The sequence below is a fragment of the Quercus suber genome, unplaced genomic scaffold, assembly GCF_002906115.3.
Source record: "Quercus suber isolate HL8 unplaced genomic scaffold, Cork oak 2.0 scaffold_117, whole genome shotgun sequence".
In the NCBI taxonomy this organism is placed as follows: domain Eukaryota; kingdom Viridiplantae; phylum Streptophyta; class Magnoliopsida; order Fagales; family Fagaceae; genus Quercus; species Quercus suber.
In genome coordinates, this window is record NW_027069582.1 from 243,093 (window position 1) to 258,455 (window position 15,363).

Genomic DNA, 15,363 nt, shown 5'->3' on the forward strand with positions numbered 1-15,363 from the left:
TAACATTTACAGCGCGACTAAGGTAATTGAGGGTCACCGGCCTCATAGGGATTCTCATCCCTCCTTCTACAAAAGCAACTATTGGAATTACGACCTCACCCTCTCTCCTTCTAAGGTACCACTCTCCTTCCTCACAGTACTTCAAATTCACATTATTGGGTATCCCATACTTAGCCATGAATTGGTTCATCATCTCGTCGGACTCGACCAACTTCTTAAACTTACCCATTCCCCAAAAGACAACTACAAGCTCTAAAAAGAAAAGGAAAAGTGAAAGCAGGGAAATTTGGGGTCACTAGACAAAGAAAACTTACAGAGGTATGACGATACTCTTCAGATAGTGTGCCAGTCAAGTCAAGTTCAAACTATGTGCATCAACGATGGTAATCGTGAAAATAATGGAACCAGGCAAATCAAACAGACATTTATACTCTCCCTTATTTTCTCCAAAAGAAACCGCTTGCTCATAAAGGCGGGGGATCATGCCATTAAAAGTGGGAAACGTGGCGCCGCCATACTTTAATGAGGGCACTCAGTAAGCCTCGAAATGCTAAAAGCGCGCATCGGGCAGTCAAGAAGCCGCCAGCATCAGTATAAACTGAGGTGAGGCCATTCGTCCAGTGAGTCCGCATGTATCAAAACCCTCCTCCCCGTTCGAGAGAACGTGCAGCAGAGTTTTGAGGGGCTATTGTGGGGCCCGTGGGCCTGATAACCTCGGCCCATCATATAGCAAGCCCGAGGCCCATGCCGAGGAGTGCAAACTATTTCTGAGGAGAAGGGGGGAAGCCTACTTTCCTAGGACCAGGCCGAGGATACCTTGTCCTCGGCTTGACAAGGGTGGTTTCGGGGAGAGTTTAACCCCAAAGTAGGTTGTCACCATCGCATTGAATGCACTCAACTAACCCCCCCTGGCCGCATTAATGGGGAGGTAACCCTTTGACAGGATAACGTTGGGTAGAGCGAGCCACTTGAGTACCGATAAGGCCTCTGATGGGACGGACAACCAGAAGAAAAGCGAATAGATGAACAACAAATGGCAGCAGAAGATAGGAAGATGAAAACTATAAAAGAAGAGTTAGTAACCCCAAAAAGGAGGGGGGAAAGAAAAAGGCCTCCTCGGCCACAGTCCGAGGAGCAATCCCTCAGTTGTAAGAAAACACATAGCCATTTTCTAATATAAGTTTGGCCATGGTGATCAACGGCCAGCACCTAAGCCTTTCAACCCACTCTCTATAAATGTATTGTTTGGGCTTGTTGGGCCGGGAACCTAACATTCAACTCAAATTGAGTCCTTACAAAAATGTTTTTATTTTATTTTATTTTATTTATAAGTGTGATCAAAATGTAATAAATTGAATTAATTGTAGCTAACTTATTTCTTTCGTTATACTTTTTACATCTATTATACGTTTTGTTTGTCGAAGTTAATTTAAAAATGAAAATAAGTTGGAGGTACAATTTCTTAAACATCATTTTTTTAAGTACAATTTTTATATAATAGACAAAAATTAGATTTAATATTCCTATATATTAATTAGACCCGTTGAAATTTAAACACATGACAAATATTTGACATGTGTGTGCAGACTCTGCACCCCAAGCTAGTTTTTTTTTTGATGAAACTCCAACCCAATTCATAACTAAATAAACACTTCAAACAAAATAGCTAATAAAGATAAACCATTCCAATCAAACACTACATATGATCAAGGTTATCAAACTCGGATCGGACCGTGCGGTCTGATCGGGTTAACTGGGAACTGGATTGAAATCTTGTTTTTTAAGTCTACAGAACCGGGCATCCTTATTAATTCCATGAACCCCTTGAACCTAGGATTAGAAAAAAAAAAAATGCTTAGGTTTTTAAGTTGTTCAAGCATGCCTCTTAAATAAGAAAAAAAAAATCAGAAAATGTGCTTACTAGGATTAGAACCTTGGCATGGTCAAAGTTGAAGCTAGAGCCTAACCACTCAGCTAAGCTTGCAAGTTGATGCTTAACAATAACCCCCCCACCCCACCCCCCCCCCCCCCCCCCAAAAAAAAAAAAACTTGAAGTAAACTTGACGTATTTTTTTTTTTTTTTAATTTTTATAAAAACAACTTAACATAATTCTATTCTACTTAATAAAATTATCCATCTCATACAAGGAATATTAAAAAAGTTATAATTAAAATCTTTTAAAGATATTCAACTTTACTTCAAAAATTAATCATAAATTTTAATGTTTTCATGGTTATTATTTTATTTTATTAACTTTTTTATTTAATTATTAAATATATGCTTGAAAATCATTAAATTTCTCCCACATATATAGATATATTAGTCAATTTTGCTAGTTTTATAAATTTAATATCTATATTTAGGATTTAATTAATTATTAAAGTAATTATGACGTCATCGTGGTTCGACCTGTTGAACCTCGGTCCGACCTTAAAAACTTTAAAGCTCTCCCTTTATCGGTTCTTTGAACGGTTCGAGTTTAAAAACCATGCATATGATCTCACTTATAATGTGCAACGTGTATCTTATAGGGTGATTAATTAGCAAAAGCAAATACCAAATGATTAGGTGGTGAGTGAGAATTGGAGGGAAGAAGTGTCCAACACAAGTATAGAGAAAGAGTGGTGTACGTAAATGGAATTCCTGTGGTTAAACAAATGTGGTTTTGATGCTGCAGTAGTTGAACTTACTGTGCCAAAACATCATATTGTGTGATGATAGAGAGTCAAAAAAGGCTGTGGTTTTGTCAAAGACTCAAAGACATCGTTCATACTTCGTACCCTTATCTTAACACTTGTCCTAAAACTAGTTCCTATTGTCTTGGTGACAAATTTAAAGCCAAAGATGGATGTCTCTTGTCTTTGTTCCTTTAAAGTCTGCTAAAAAAGTGAGTTCATTCACTGTCAAAGCAGTGGCATGTAAATGTTAACAGACGCCAAGTCATGGTATAAACAATAAAAACATCTTCATCAATGGGCATTAGGTAAATCAAATGACCCACCATCGAAGGCTTACTTACAAGAAAGCCCCACAATTTTTTAACTCCATGGTTTAGAATATTGCTTTGAGCCCAAGAGAGTGAGATCGAATTTGTGATCAATAATTTGTGACTTTGGACGAAAAAAAAAAAAAATCTTATATACGTCCAGTGAATACAACTTATGTGAGACCACATGTCAGTCTCACATAAATCATAATGCTAAACGTATAAGATACTTTCTCCTGGACAAATAGAAAGTGAACTCTGTGATTGTACAATCATAAATTGTTGTATTGATGAAATAGTATCAAGTATATGTGACAAAACTCAATTGCGTATGTTTGGTACTTCAAAACATGTGCCTAAACATATTGAAAATCTTTTTTATTTTTGGTAGGAACATATTGGAAATCTTTCACATAAGCATATATTACTTATAAAAATAACAAGGCCTAATCTGTAGTGAAATGACAATTATTTTGATTTCAATGATACATATGTTACTTGAACTAATGAACCAATGGTGGGAGCCACATTCATATAATGACAGTTTGAATACCCATTAATTGACTCCATTGTCCATTTTGGTAAGACTTTCGTTTAACTAGATTGCTTAAATTTCTTGAAAAGTCGTAACCAATAATAGCATTCCATGGTCAACACCACCGACACATGCAAAAGCCAACTTTGGCCATTGTTTCCTAGCTGCAATGTGCTTTGACTTTCAATGTAATAAGCTGGCTTGATTTTGAAAAGTCTAATTTGATACTATTCTATGCTCTACACATGGTCAAATAGCAGCACAATGAACTGCATGTATCTTGAATAGCACCTGGCCTAGCAAGAAGGGTGACCCAGTATTCCTTGACCCCTTGGCATCAGTCTTCTTCCTCTATTCCATGCAAGAGTGTTTCAAAGGAAGATTTCGAATTCAACCAAACAAAGCAAAGAATTGCATTGTAGTGAGCACTAGCTAGCTTCAAGTTTCTTTGCTTCATATTCAGTTTCTCCGTACAGTCAATATTACACAATTTCAAAAGAAATTTAGTGCACACACACATGGTAGAGAAAATACTATTCAGCACTTAAACCATTACAATCCAGATGTGAAAATGCAGTAGAGAGAAACCCAAAAAAAATAATTTTGAGGGCCATAAAAAGTGCAGCCGTGCAGGCACACATGCACATGCACAAAGGACATGGAGAGACTAACCAGCGCTTAAGTTATCTACCTACTGTGAATGTTTGGAACTCCTTTGCATTCGGACCAAGGGAGTCAATACCGTACCGGAGGCTGTACCGGTTTGGCCAACGGTACGATATATTTCGGATACCGGTGTACCGTTTCGGATTTACCGCTATAAATAAATATATATTCATTAATTTAAGTTTTATTGATTAAATCTCATAAATATAAGTTATATAACAATATTGTTAATGACTCAATCTAATCCAAACCCAATAAAAATAATAACAATCAAATTAATATTATATTTTATAAAAAATAAGAGCCAATCTGCCATTAGCCCAACACGTGAGGCTTTTAAAATTTCAATTCATATGATAACAAAAGTCAAAACATGCTAGCTGTAAAGCAACAACTATCAATAAAAAAACATGCTAGCTGTAAAGTCTAATTCTTGGGCGTGCAAATTGCAAACATCATTTGAGAGGTTTGAAAAACTGAGAAAGAGAGAGAGAAAGAGAAAGGTAGACGGACAGAGAGAGAGAGAGACAGAGAGGAGAAGAAGATGAAGATGAAGTAGCAGCAGCCTACACGGCCCCGACTTGAGGTCGAGAATGAAGAGATCGTCGCCGATGGAAGGTGAGAGTGAGGAAGAAACACTTTTCTTTTTCCGGTCCGGTATGCATTTACCGGCCGAAATTTGATATTTTCTCCGGTATGGCCGAAATGACCCGGTATAGGCCGGTATATTTTCCGGTACGAAACAACCTTGTTTCTGTACCGGCCAAGGTACCGGAACGGTAAATACCGGAGGTACCGGCCGGTACAGTACGAAACTGACTTCCTTGATTCGGACATAAGTAATTCTACTATCACACAAAATACTACAATTATCTTATGTGTCAAACTGTGAGTGACTAATAGTCTGCCACGTGGATAGTTATGACACAAGTTGTGTACTAGTTTTAGTATCACGCAAAATACCACAACTATCTTATGTGTTAAATTGTGATTGGTTATCTGTCACTTTTACATAAACTTATCATTTTTTCTTCATGACTTATAGTCTGCCACATGGAAAGTCATGACATAAGTTGTAGAGTAATTCTAGTATCACACAAAATACCACAACTATTTTATGTGTTAAAATGTGATTAATTGCTTGTCACTTTCACATAAACTCACAACTTTTTTTTCACGACTTACAGTTTGTCACGTGAACAGTTATAATACAAGTTGTGATATTTTATGTGGTCTCAGAATTTTTGTTCGGACACAAGTTCCTGCAAAATTTTCCATACCACTGCTAGGATGGGAGTATCCATTCATTGTCTAAAGAGTGCCGTAATTCCTATTTGGATTAGGCCGATAAAGGCTCAATTAGATCCAGCCCAATAAGCTCACTGCTCACGTACTTGAATAAAAACAAGCACATCCCGTATGTGTCTACCAGCTCTTTGGAGTTTAGACCTCACATATCCCAACTCAACCCATATCTAGAACCTTAACATTCATTTTAGCAAGAAGCCCAATCCGAAACTAGTCCAAACGGCCCGCTTCCCCAATACTTCACAAAATTATGTTTTTGGGCAAAAACTTCCTAAAATTGCATACTGACCCTTAAAACTTCCAAAAATTTCACAAAGGTCCTTGAGGTCAACAAAACAATGCATTTTCAACCCTTGTTTTGCAAAATAAAATGTTTCCTTCAAATATAATAAAATTGTCAAATGACATTATTATTAGACTTATTAAGAATTCAACATTTTGTTGTTGTTATTATTAGACTTTCCTCACATGTCATGCATTCACATGTCACTTTAGTGTAGATTTATACATGTCATGCATTCACATATCATCTTAGGATAGATTACTTGAGAATGAAAAAAGATAAGTTTAGATTGAAAGTGCATATTCCAAATTCGACTTTATTAAAAAATATAGATCTCAAACTCATTCCAAACTCCATTAAATTTTAGTAATTTAATCTCAAATTTGTTCCATATATATTTATTAATGAATCCAAACCCATCTATTTATTTATTTTATTTTTTTTAATTAAAAAGAACTAACTTAACATTACTTATTGTTAAGTTCTAAAACACAATTAGATCACATTCAAACCTTAAAGCCATTGCATTTAGTCATAATGCATAGCTTATATTGAGTAATATTAATTGTAGGGGCTCAATTTGAGTTGAATGTTAGGTTCCCGGCCCAACAAGCCCAAACAATACATTTATAGAGAGTGGGTTGAAAGGCTTAGGTGCTGGCCGTTGATCACCATGGCCAAACTTATATTAGAAAATGGCTATGTGTTTTCTTACAAATGAGGGATTGCTCCTCGGACTGTGGCCGAGGAGGCCTTTTCTTTTCCCCCCCCATCCCCCCCCTTCTTTTGGGGTTACTAACTCTTCTTTTATAGTTTTCATCTTCCTATCTTCTGCTGCCATCTGTTGATCATCTATTCGCTTTTCTTCTGGTTGTCCGTCCCATCAGAGGCCTTATCGGTACTCAAGTGGCTCGCTCTAACCAACGTTATCCTGTCAAAGGGTTACCTCCCCATTAATGCGGCCAGGGGGGGGTTAGTTGAGTGCATTCAATGCGATGGTGACAACTTACTTTGGGGTTAAACTCTCCCCAAAACCACCCTTGTCAGGCCGAGGACAAGGTATCCTCGGCCTGGTCCTAGGAAAGTAGGCCTCCCCCCCTTCTCCTCAGAAATAGCTTGCACTCCTCGGCATGGGCCTCAGGCTTGCTATATGATGGGCCGAGGTTATCAGGCCCACGGGCCCCACAATATATATATATCACTATTAGATATTTTTATTTATTTAGTCTTTCACCTCAATAACGTTTGCATTTATATCAAAATATTAGTTCATTGAATTAACTAATATAGTAAATGCATATATTAATTATTTATAGTTGTGCATTAATATTTTATAATAGAGGAATTTATATGATTATTTTTATATTACAAACTTTTTTTTTTTGAGCAAAGACGATAGTATAACAAACTATTTTTATTTGTAACTGAACACATAAATTTCAACATTGAATGAGTAAAGAAGATTCAGAGAAAGAAAAAAAGAAATGGATGTTCATAAAGAACAATGTCACCATGAGATTCAACTTGATGTCTTGATTTCTGAACCTTCAAGTTCAAGAATAGCATTAAATCTGAATTCTTTGCCAGGTATAAACGATGACATTAGCTCTTCTACCTTCTGGATTGTGTTAATTTTGTTGTCCTTCACGTTCAAATTTTCCTGGCATGGAGTTGAGAAACAAAATAATTACCATAACTCAAGAAATAAATGGCGATAACTAGTTAGTGTCGACAATGGCTTACATTCTTCACATAATCATCCATGGTTGAGTTAACTATTTCTTGTATAACAAACTTAGTGACACGCTCTTCACCAAGCATTTGCAAGAGAAAGCTTTTTGGGACCTGAGGAAAATTATAAGTTTGCCATTTGTGAAACTACTATGTTGCATGTAACCAAAGAAAATATAAAAATGCATAAATCCTTCACAAGAAAGACGATGAGAGCATCAGCTATTTTATGAAATCACAATTTCTTCCATATGAGTGACATAGGTTTGGTAAAAGGAGACAAGTGCAAAGGCACTGCATACTTAATTTACCTCAGATTTTTATCAGATAACTTACATACCAACAATTCAAACACAAACCTGACATTTGGAGCTGACAGAAACAGTTTAAAATAGTTTCTGTTATATATGTTCATATAATATTTACATATGACCAATACCATTGTCAAGTTTAAAGTTAATAATTTTTCTGTTATAACTTAGTTTGTCAATTTTAAACCAAGTAATGTGAAATTGCAAGATTTGCTATGGGAGAAGTAATTTAATCTCTATTTTATTTTTAATTCTCAAGTGCAAAAGGATGTTTTCTTGTAGAATACCTGAGCTTGTGAAGCACTTGTAAGTTATGGTGAACAGGCAAGTCCCACCCAGAGACACATAACTCCTAAAATTAGTTCCTTTTTGTACATGTAGGATACTTGCAGACATTCAAAAGAGAGCAAAGGTTCTATAAAGAGAGTGCAGTTTGAGACTAGGATGTTTAAGTATTGATCTCTTTTCCAAATAATCAACATCAAAGTTGGAACTATGAAGATCTCAAGCACATAACTAGAAAGAGGCTAAAAAATTACAAATTAAACATGGATACCAAAATTTGGGCAATAACAATTGTTTTATATATATATTTTATAGAATGCCTAAGATCAGAGGCCACTTGCCTGCGATGTTTTTCCTTGAGTAGCACCAGTGCACAAGCAAAACAAAATATTGTTAGAATTCATGAACAGAAAAACTAATAAACTGTGGACAATACAATATCATAAACAGAAGGATGTCATGGTACTATCATTATAAACTATGCCCTTCACACATATAACTGTTCAAAATTAACTACCTTGGACTAAAGTTCAAGTTTATGATCATAAGCTTATCAAAGTGATCACGCCCTTTTCCATGTTATTTCAATCATTAAATATCAAGTAATTAATCACAAGGCTAAAACCACCGGTATGAGCCATTAAAAATGTAGTTAAAAGCCTAAAAATTATCACGTAATTTATGACAAGGCTAAAGCTACCAGTTTGAGCCATTAGAAATGCAGTTAAAAGGCTAAAGCATATGAACTGAATTGTTTTTTTAACGATCCTTATGTTTTCAATTAGATATTATACAAGAACAACTAAACACGGTAAAATGAATATATTTTATACTGGCTGATCTTAAACCTCAAAAATTGAAGTAAAGAAAGGCTTTGCAAGGTTAGGAAAAAGTTATTACAACAAAGTAAATATATTCTAGAGGGAACAGAAGAATAATAAACATTATAATGTTTATCACATAGATACCTACACAATTATGTTTATAATTGTTTTCATCAAATTACAAGCATCTGAGAATTGTGGAGGTCATCAATAAAATAACAATAATCTGTTTTGTATCCGCCTATGACCATCAGATAAAATAAGTCCCTATCTTGAGAAACTTCTTGCCATGACCATATCTAATTATTTCCAAAGAGAATAAACACAAAGCATGGTTATAACTTGAACAAAATTGGCAAGGGATATCAGAATTTTACCTCCTTTTTGCCTGCGAAATCCTGGAACAGGTGGTGCTGTGCGAGCCAAATTTGTTAAAACCTGATCAAATACTTTTTCCGTCTCATCCCCAGTCAAGTCCACTTGTATCTACCAATTGAATGTCATGAGAGCATTGCAATATAAGTTTCAAAGACACCTAAGTAGAGGCAATCCAAGAAACACAACCAAATCTGGCCATCTATTTCACAAAAGGTTTAAGAAACCATATGTTGTCCACAGGACAATTGTTTTTAATAAAGATCCATTCAGACGCATCTTCCAAAGATGAATTATATGGCCAACTTGATAAATATAGTATTGGAATTTCTAATTAGCATAGACAAAACTAGTTCTGTCTACATCCATCTTCATTAATTGACATACCAAATTTTAAAACTATATCCAGATGGAGAAAGTAACAAGTCAAACATGCTTAGCCAAACCAAGTAGAAGATCAGTTCATATTTGGTAATTATTTTATTAATTCACATTCACGCATAATTAAAGAGAAAAGAAAGCAGGAAAGAAGCATAAGATTTAATTCACAGAAAAATCATATCACCTTGTACAAAAGCCAAAAAATCTGTTATATGAGATTATCTATCAACAAAACAAATGAGTAATACAAATTTAATCTTGCAGGCTCACTTGCATCTTATTTTCATCTTGAGACTCAATAACTATCTTAGCACTCTTCAACTTTATTGTTTTGCCCTTCTGATCTGTGATAGATGCCTCAAGACCTACATTGCCAAAACAACATAATTACTTACAAAAAACAAATGTAGGGGTAAGAGATTAAACTGCATTACTACCAATGAGGTGGAAGAAAGACAAAACGAAGAGGGAAAGAAGAAAAAAATTGCATGAATTTATAAGTGTACTTAAAGTTACTTCACCTGAACTAGAAGCAGATATTGGCTTGGTCAAACGTGTTAGACCTCTTCTTTGGGGACTACTAGGGAATAATAAACTGAAAACAACAAAAATATGTAACATGAGTGTTCCTATAACTACAAATTAATAATCTCAGAAACAGTAGCTAATTAAGTTAAACCCATATTTGTATGGTGACATTAAACGGCTTAAAAAAATTTAGATGTAGAACATCAAAAAAATTGGAGCACAAAAAGCTTAACTTCAGAGAACTAAATCCTATACTAAGCAGGCGAAGTTAAGGTTCAGATTAAGCAACATAATGAAGTAGCCTAATAAATACTTGACACAAACACACACACACATACAAGGAGTCTAAGGATATTCAGCAGCTTATAACAATTGATGTGTAATCAGTTCATTCAGCATGTTCATATTGTCTTACTGTAAATCTTTGTCAACCTTTTCAATTGACTTATTGCTGTCCAAATTTTTAATTAATTTGAAATATATATGTAAACTAGGCACTAACTAAGTACTACTATTGAAATGCAAATTGATTCAAAATCAACGCTTCCTAGAGTGTAGTCCAACGTGGGATCTCTCATGTAATATCTTGATATGATTAGACACTTAAAAAAAGAAATTATTCTAAACTAAAAGAAAAAAGTCCAACTTTTGGTGTATAATTTAAGTTGAATCCTTGGTTCCCATTATATGCCTGTCTCACATTGTATGTTCCCGTATCAATTTGCACATTAGAAATTAATTCAGTTTGTGATCACAATAAGAAAGCAAAATCCATTGGAGCCAGTGAAACAATCATCTTATCTTAATTACGCCTCTTACATTATGCAATAAGCTACAGTAGATTCTCTGTATAAGCATAAAATAACTGCTAAAACAATGTACAGAAATAAGTGATTTACCTTCTACACAGATAGTGCTGCATATCACAGAAATTGGTGCATGTGGACTTTGGACATGTAAGAAGATGACTGCAGCCAATTGTTACATGACAAGATTGCTGTAGAAGAGAACTAAACTGAATTATCTGTTAAAAAAAAAAAAAAAAAAAAAGCTTCCTAATTTTTTTAGATGCTTTCTTATGACAAGATTGCTGTAGAAGAGAACTAAACTGAATTATCTGTTAAAAAAAAAAAAAAAAAAAAAGCTTCCTAATTTTTTTAGATGCTTTCTGCCTTTCTATACAGGACTGATGTGGAACATGATGTATGTTGCACTCTTGCCACAAGAATAAATAGGTAATCACCTGCAATTAATGTCTCCTAGCCTGAGTCTCTTTTTTTTGAAAAATTAAGTAGATTGCATTGAAAAACAAGCCAAAGTACAAGCACCAAGCAGAAAATGGCTGCACGCAGAGTCAAACCAGCAGCAAAAGAGCGTACAATACAGCATGCAACACAACTGTTACATACAAAACAACACCTACAACCATACTATTCCCACAACACACAGATAAATTACTAAGTGTCAAGAGCTGAGACACAGACAGAAGCCTCCACAAACAAAAAAGAGATTTGTTTAGGATTGAGTTCCTAACATTTTTTCGCCACAACAGCCTATGGCTTATATCATTCCTGAATTTCCTTGAACCAACAATCTTAGTTAGTTTGCTCTTTCTTTAGTTGCCTATCCTGGTCTGCCAATTCCTATTTTGGTGCTAAGGTTTTTATTCTTCGCTAAAGCTGGAATCCTGTGAATAAGGTCCCCTTGAAGCACAAATACATTCAGTCTTATGGTCTTTTGAAATGTTTTTCATATAATTTCTTCAAAGCCCAACCTGCCTCCTCATTCTATCCTCCAATCTGCCTACCATAGAGAAAGAGCAATCAAAATAAAGATAATTATGAGATTTTGATTCTACTCTTACAAAAGGAGCAAAGCAAGTAACTTTCATATCTCCAAGATGCAAGCCTATCCGCAGTTGTAAGCTTTTTGTGAAAAGTTATCCAAGGCATAAATGCATGATTGGAGTATTTTTAGCAAAACATATCATGTGCTACCAACAACTTTGAAGGCTTTGACAGCTCTTATAGCTCTCCAGTTATCCATGCAGTTATAAATATTTTTTGCAGCAGGGAGCCAAATCACAGCATCCACACCACCAAGCCGCAGTTCACATACTTTTCTCCGAATTTGCACAAAATCATTAGATCTTGCAGGAGGCCACATTCAATTACCATCAACAAGGAATTTAGTCAATCTGTCAGTAGAAAACTAGTAGTATCATATACATTCCTCTATTGCCATAGTTTTGAAGTAAAGGGCCATGCTCATGGCAAGAGTCATGCCAAACAAAGATATGCTTGCCACTACCCACAATTTGCTTCAACAGAGGCCCCTGCCACACCTCTCAACTAAAGTATATTTCTCCAATTCCACTAACAATGAACTGGTATGGACACCTCCCCAAAGTATCTCCCTTTAAGGAGGTCAGTTTGAGCCCCAAAAAGGTCCCAAATAAACCTCAACACAGCAACCTAGCTTTATTCCAACCCACAATCCAAAGGAATTCCACCCCTCGTTTTATGCCATACCCAAGTCATTTCATAAATTATACTCTAATTTCTGCTCCACCAACTCAATTACCCTCATTGGGAAGAATAAACAAGCTAGCCCAATATACCTGGATACTATAAAGAAATTGCAACCTCTCAGCATACGACAAGTGCTTGCCACAACATGAATTTATCCTACTAGTGATCTTATCAACCAGGGGCTTGAAATCATAAATTTACAGCTTCACAAAAACCAATAATAATTATATCATGCATCAAATATATGCTTCCAACCTCTCAAAGAGTGTGGACCTCACAACCAATACATCTATCCAATCCACGAGATACCTCCTCAGCAACCAAAGGGGTCACTACTCACTAAATTTCTATTCTAAGAATTTTAGTTTCATTTGAAGCATGGGAATATAAGGAAACCTTTAAAAAAACATTCATTTTCTTTGTTACCCACTAAGCCATGAACTCAAAAAAAATAAAAATGAAAAACGTCAACGTTGTAATTCTTCGTTCAATTGTTTTCTCTTGAGGCCATCAATCTTAGTACTACTCTCTCGAAGCTCTCTTAACATGTGCAGTTCCATTCTTACACATGCATGGACATAACTAACCATGTATATATGCAGTTCATGATCATATCTACTTCTTAAGTTGGTGTGTGGTTTGTGATAATTTTTAAGTTGAGGTCTCTTACTGTGGAGGTTCGAGGTTGTTGTTGGAATTCTGAAGGAATTGTTGTCATCATCATCGTCGTGATTGAAGCCATGCTGCTACTGCTGCTTCTTCCTTGACGATTCTTGTTCTTACAAATTAACGGGCTCTTATCCGGTTTTTTTATCCTGGGACTCAACGACATACCGTTTGGCATGCGACTTGTCGTTTGACTTTAGGATTTAAGGAGATTCGAGCCTGTTTGGTCTTCCAATTTTTGTAATTTTTGTTCTCCAAACTTTTAGAAATTTTTTTTCTAAAAGTTATATTTGAAACCAGTTTTCAAAACACAATTTTCACCTGATTTGTGTTTGGCTTTTATTTTTTAAAACAAGTTTTCAAGAAGAGAAAACCAAAAATTGTGTTTGGTTCCCATTTTGAAAACAAATTTTGATTAGTCTGAAGGAGACAACATAAAGTATGGCCCCAACAAATTTTCGATGTATTTACGGGATTGCCACCAAATTTAGTTCTCAGTTTTAAGAAAATACCAAAAACTTGTATAGCCATTAACCATTGCGTGCAACAAAGACTTGAAAGAATTAAGTGAGAAATAGGTCATATGGAAAATATGAGGCACGAATGGTAGCAAGTGATGCCTCTGTACCACTTTTTGTGTTCTATTTTATGTTTCATCGATCAAAAATTGCCATGTATTTATTTAACTTTCCTTAAAAAAATAGTCAAAGTTTAAAATGAAAAAAAAAAAAATATATATATATATATATATGTGGGGCCAAAGAATTTGGCAACCCCGGTCCATTTTATATCAAGCCCAAGGCCCACGCCGGGGAGGAAGTAATGTCCGAGGACGAACGATGGAAGTCCAAAGATCCAAGAAATTTCGCCAAGGATGATCCTGTCCTTGGCCAATCGAAATCACAGAAGGGAGGGTTGGCACGCCATCAAAGGCAACCTCCCAAAGCATCCCAAGAAAAAGGACAAGTACAATGGGTCAACTATGGACGCATGGTGGACGAGCAATTCAAAGAGAAACTATCACTTTCGCATTAAATGCTCACAACTAACGTCCTGGCCGCATTAATGAGGAAATGACTCCTGAACAGTGTTACCTCGGTTATCGTAACTCAAAGAACGCCAGAGAGGGTGTTGGATGGGACAGCCACTCAAGTATAGGCTTGAATGATCAACAAGTGGAAGGTCAAGATCGTTTAATAAGGACTATATAATAGGAGAAACCCACCACAGAGGGAGGGGGGCTGGAAAAAAGAGAGAGAGAGAGAGAAAGCATTATAGCAATATCAAGAACTCCTGTAACCATTGTCATCCAATATATACAAGAGCAGAGCCCCTCGGATTGTGCCAAGAACAAACTTTCACTAATAAACTCAATTCGTTTCTGTTTGATCGTCATGAAAACTCATTCTAATTGTTATCCCATTCATTAAACCCTAGCTCTTTGACTCACTCTCTAAAAATTTATTGTACTGGGCTCATTGGGCCAAGATCCCTTATATTTTAGGCTTGGTCTGAAAATCATGACCCTACAATATATATAACACGTTGTAATTGATGAAATATAAAGTGAAATATAAAAAAGTGGTACAAAAAATTTGTATTTGCAAATGATGGGTACATTATGAGAACATATGTTTGCTGTCAATCAAATTCTAATAAGGCATCGCATGTTTTATCTCTAGAATGAAATATGCTCTCTTAAAAATAAGAAGAGGGCACTACTCAAAGAACAACAAGAGAGCTCATGTTTCCCATGGAGTTAGACCTAACAATTTTGAGAGAGAAATCTTGCATTCAACTTTATACAGAATAATTAATCATAGTGGACATGGATGACAATGGATAATTAGTAAGTTTTTTTTTTTAATCTCAAGTCTCAACCCATTCATAATAGTGAGGGTTTAGGTTCAAATTTTTAAACCCAAGATTTTTTTTTTTTTTTTTTTTTTTTT

General features: G+C 35.5%; 1 protein-coding gene across 1 annotated transcript; it reads right to left on the reverse strand.

The window, feature by feature from the left end:
* Positions 1-7,209: 7,209 nt before the first annotated feature.
* On the reverse strand, positions 7,210-13,505 carry LOC112028948 (uncharacterized). The gene is made up of 8 exons (XM_065775660.1): positions 13,416-13,505; positions 11,114-11,211; positions 10,208-10,281; positions 9,957-10,051; positions 9,308-9,416; positions 8,448-8,461; positions 7,523-7,624; positions 7,210-7,439 (listed from the first exon to the last, which is right to left on the reverse strand). The coding sequence occupies exons 1-8, from the start codon at positions 13,485-13,487 to the stop codon at positions 7,299-7,301; spliced, it is 705 nt and encodes a 234-aa protein (XP_065631732.1). The 5' UTR covers positions 13,488-13,505; the 3' UTR covers positions 7,210-7,298.
* Between the last annotated feature and the right edge of the window lie 1,858 nt (positions 13,506-15,363).

Bases quoted from the DNA above. Each gene is read 5' to 3' on its own strand.
- LOC112028948 (XM_065775660.1), bottom strand. From the start codon at position 13,487: ATGGCTTCAATCACGACGATGATGATGACAACAATTCCTTCAGAATTC. The intron at 9,417-9,956 runs GTGAGCCTGCAA...TTCAATTGGTAG, and splicing joins AAGATGAAAATAAGATGCAA to ATACAAGTGGACTTGACTGG. The intron at 7,440-7,522 runs GTAAGCCATTGT...ACTCCATGCCAG, and splicing joins TGGATGATTATGTGAAGAAT to GAAAATTTGAACGTGAAGGA.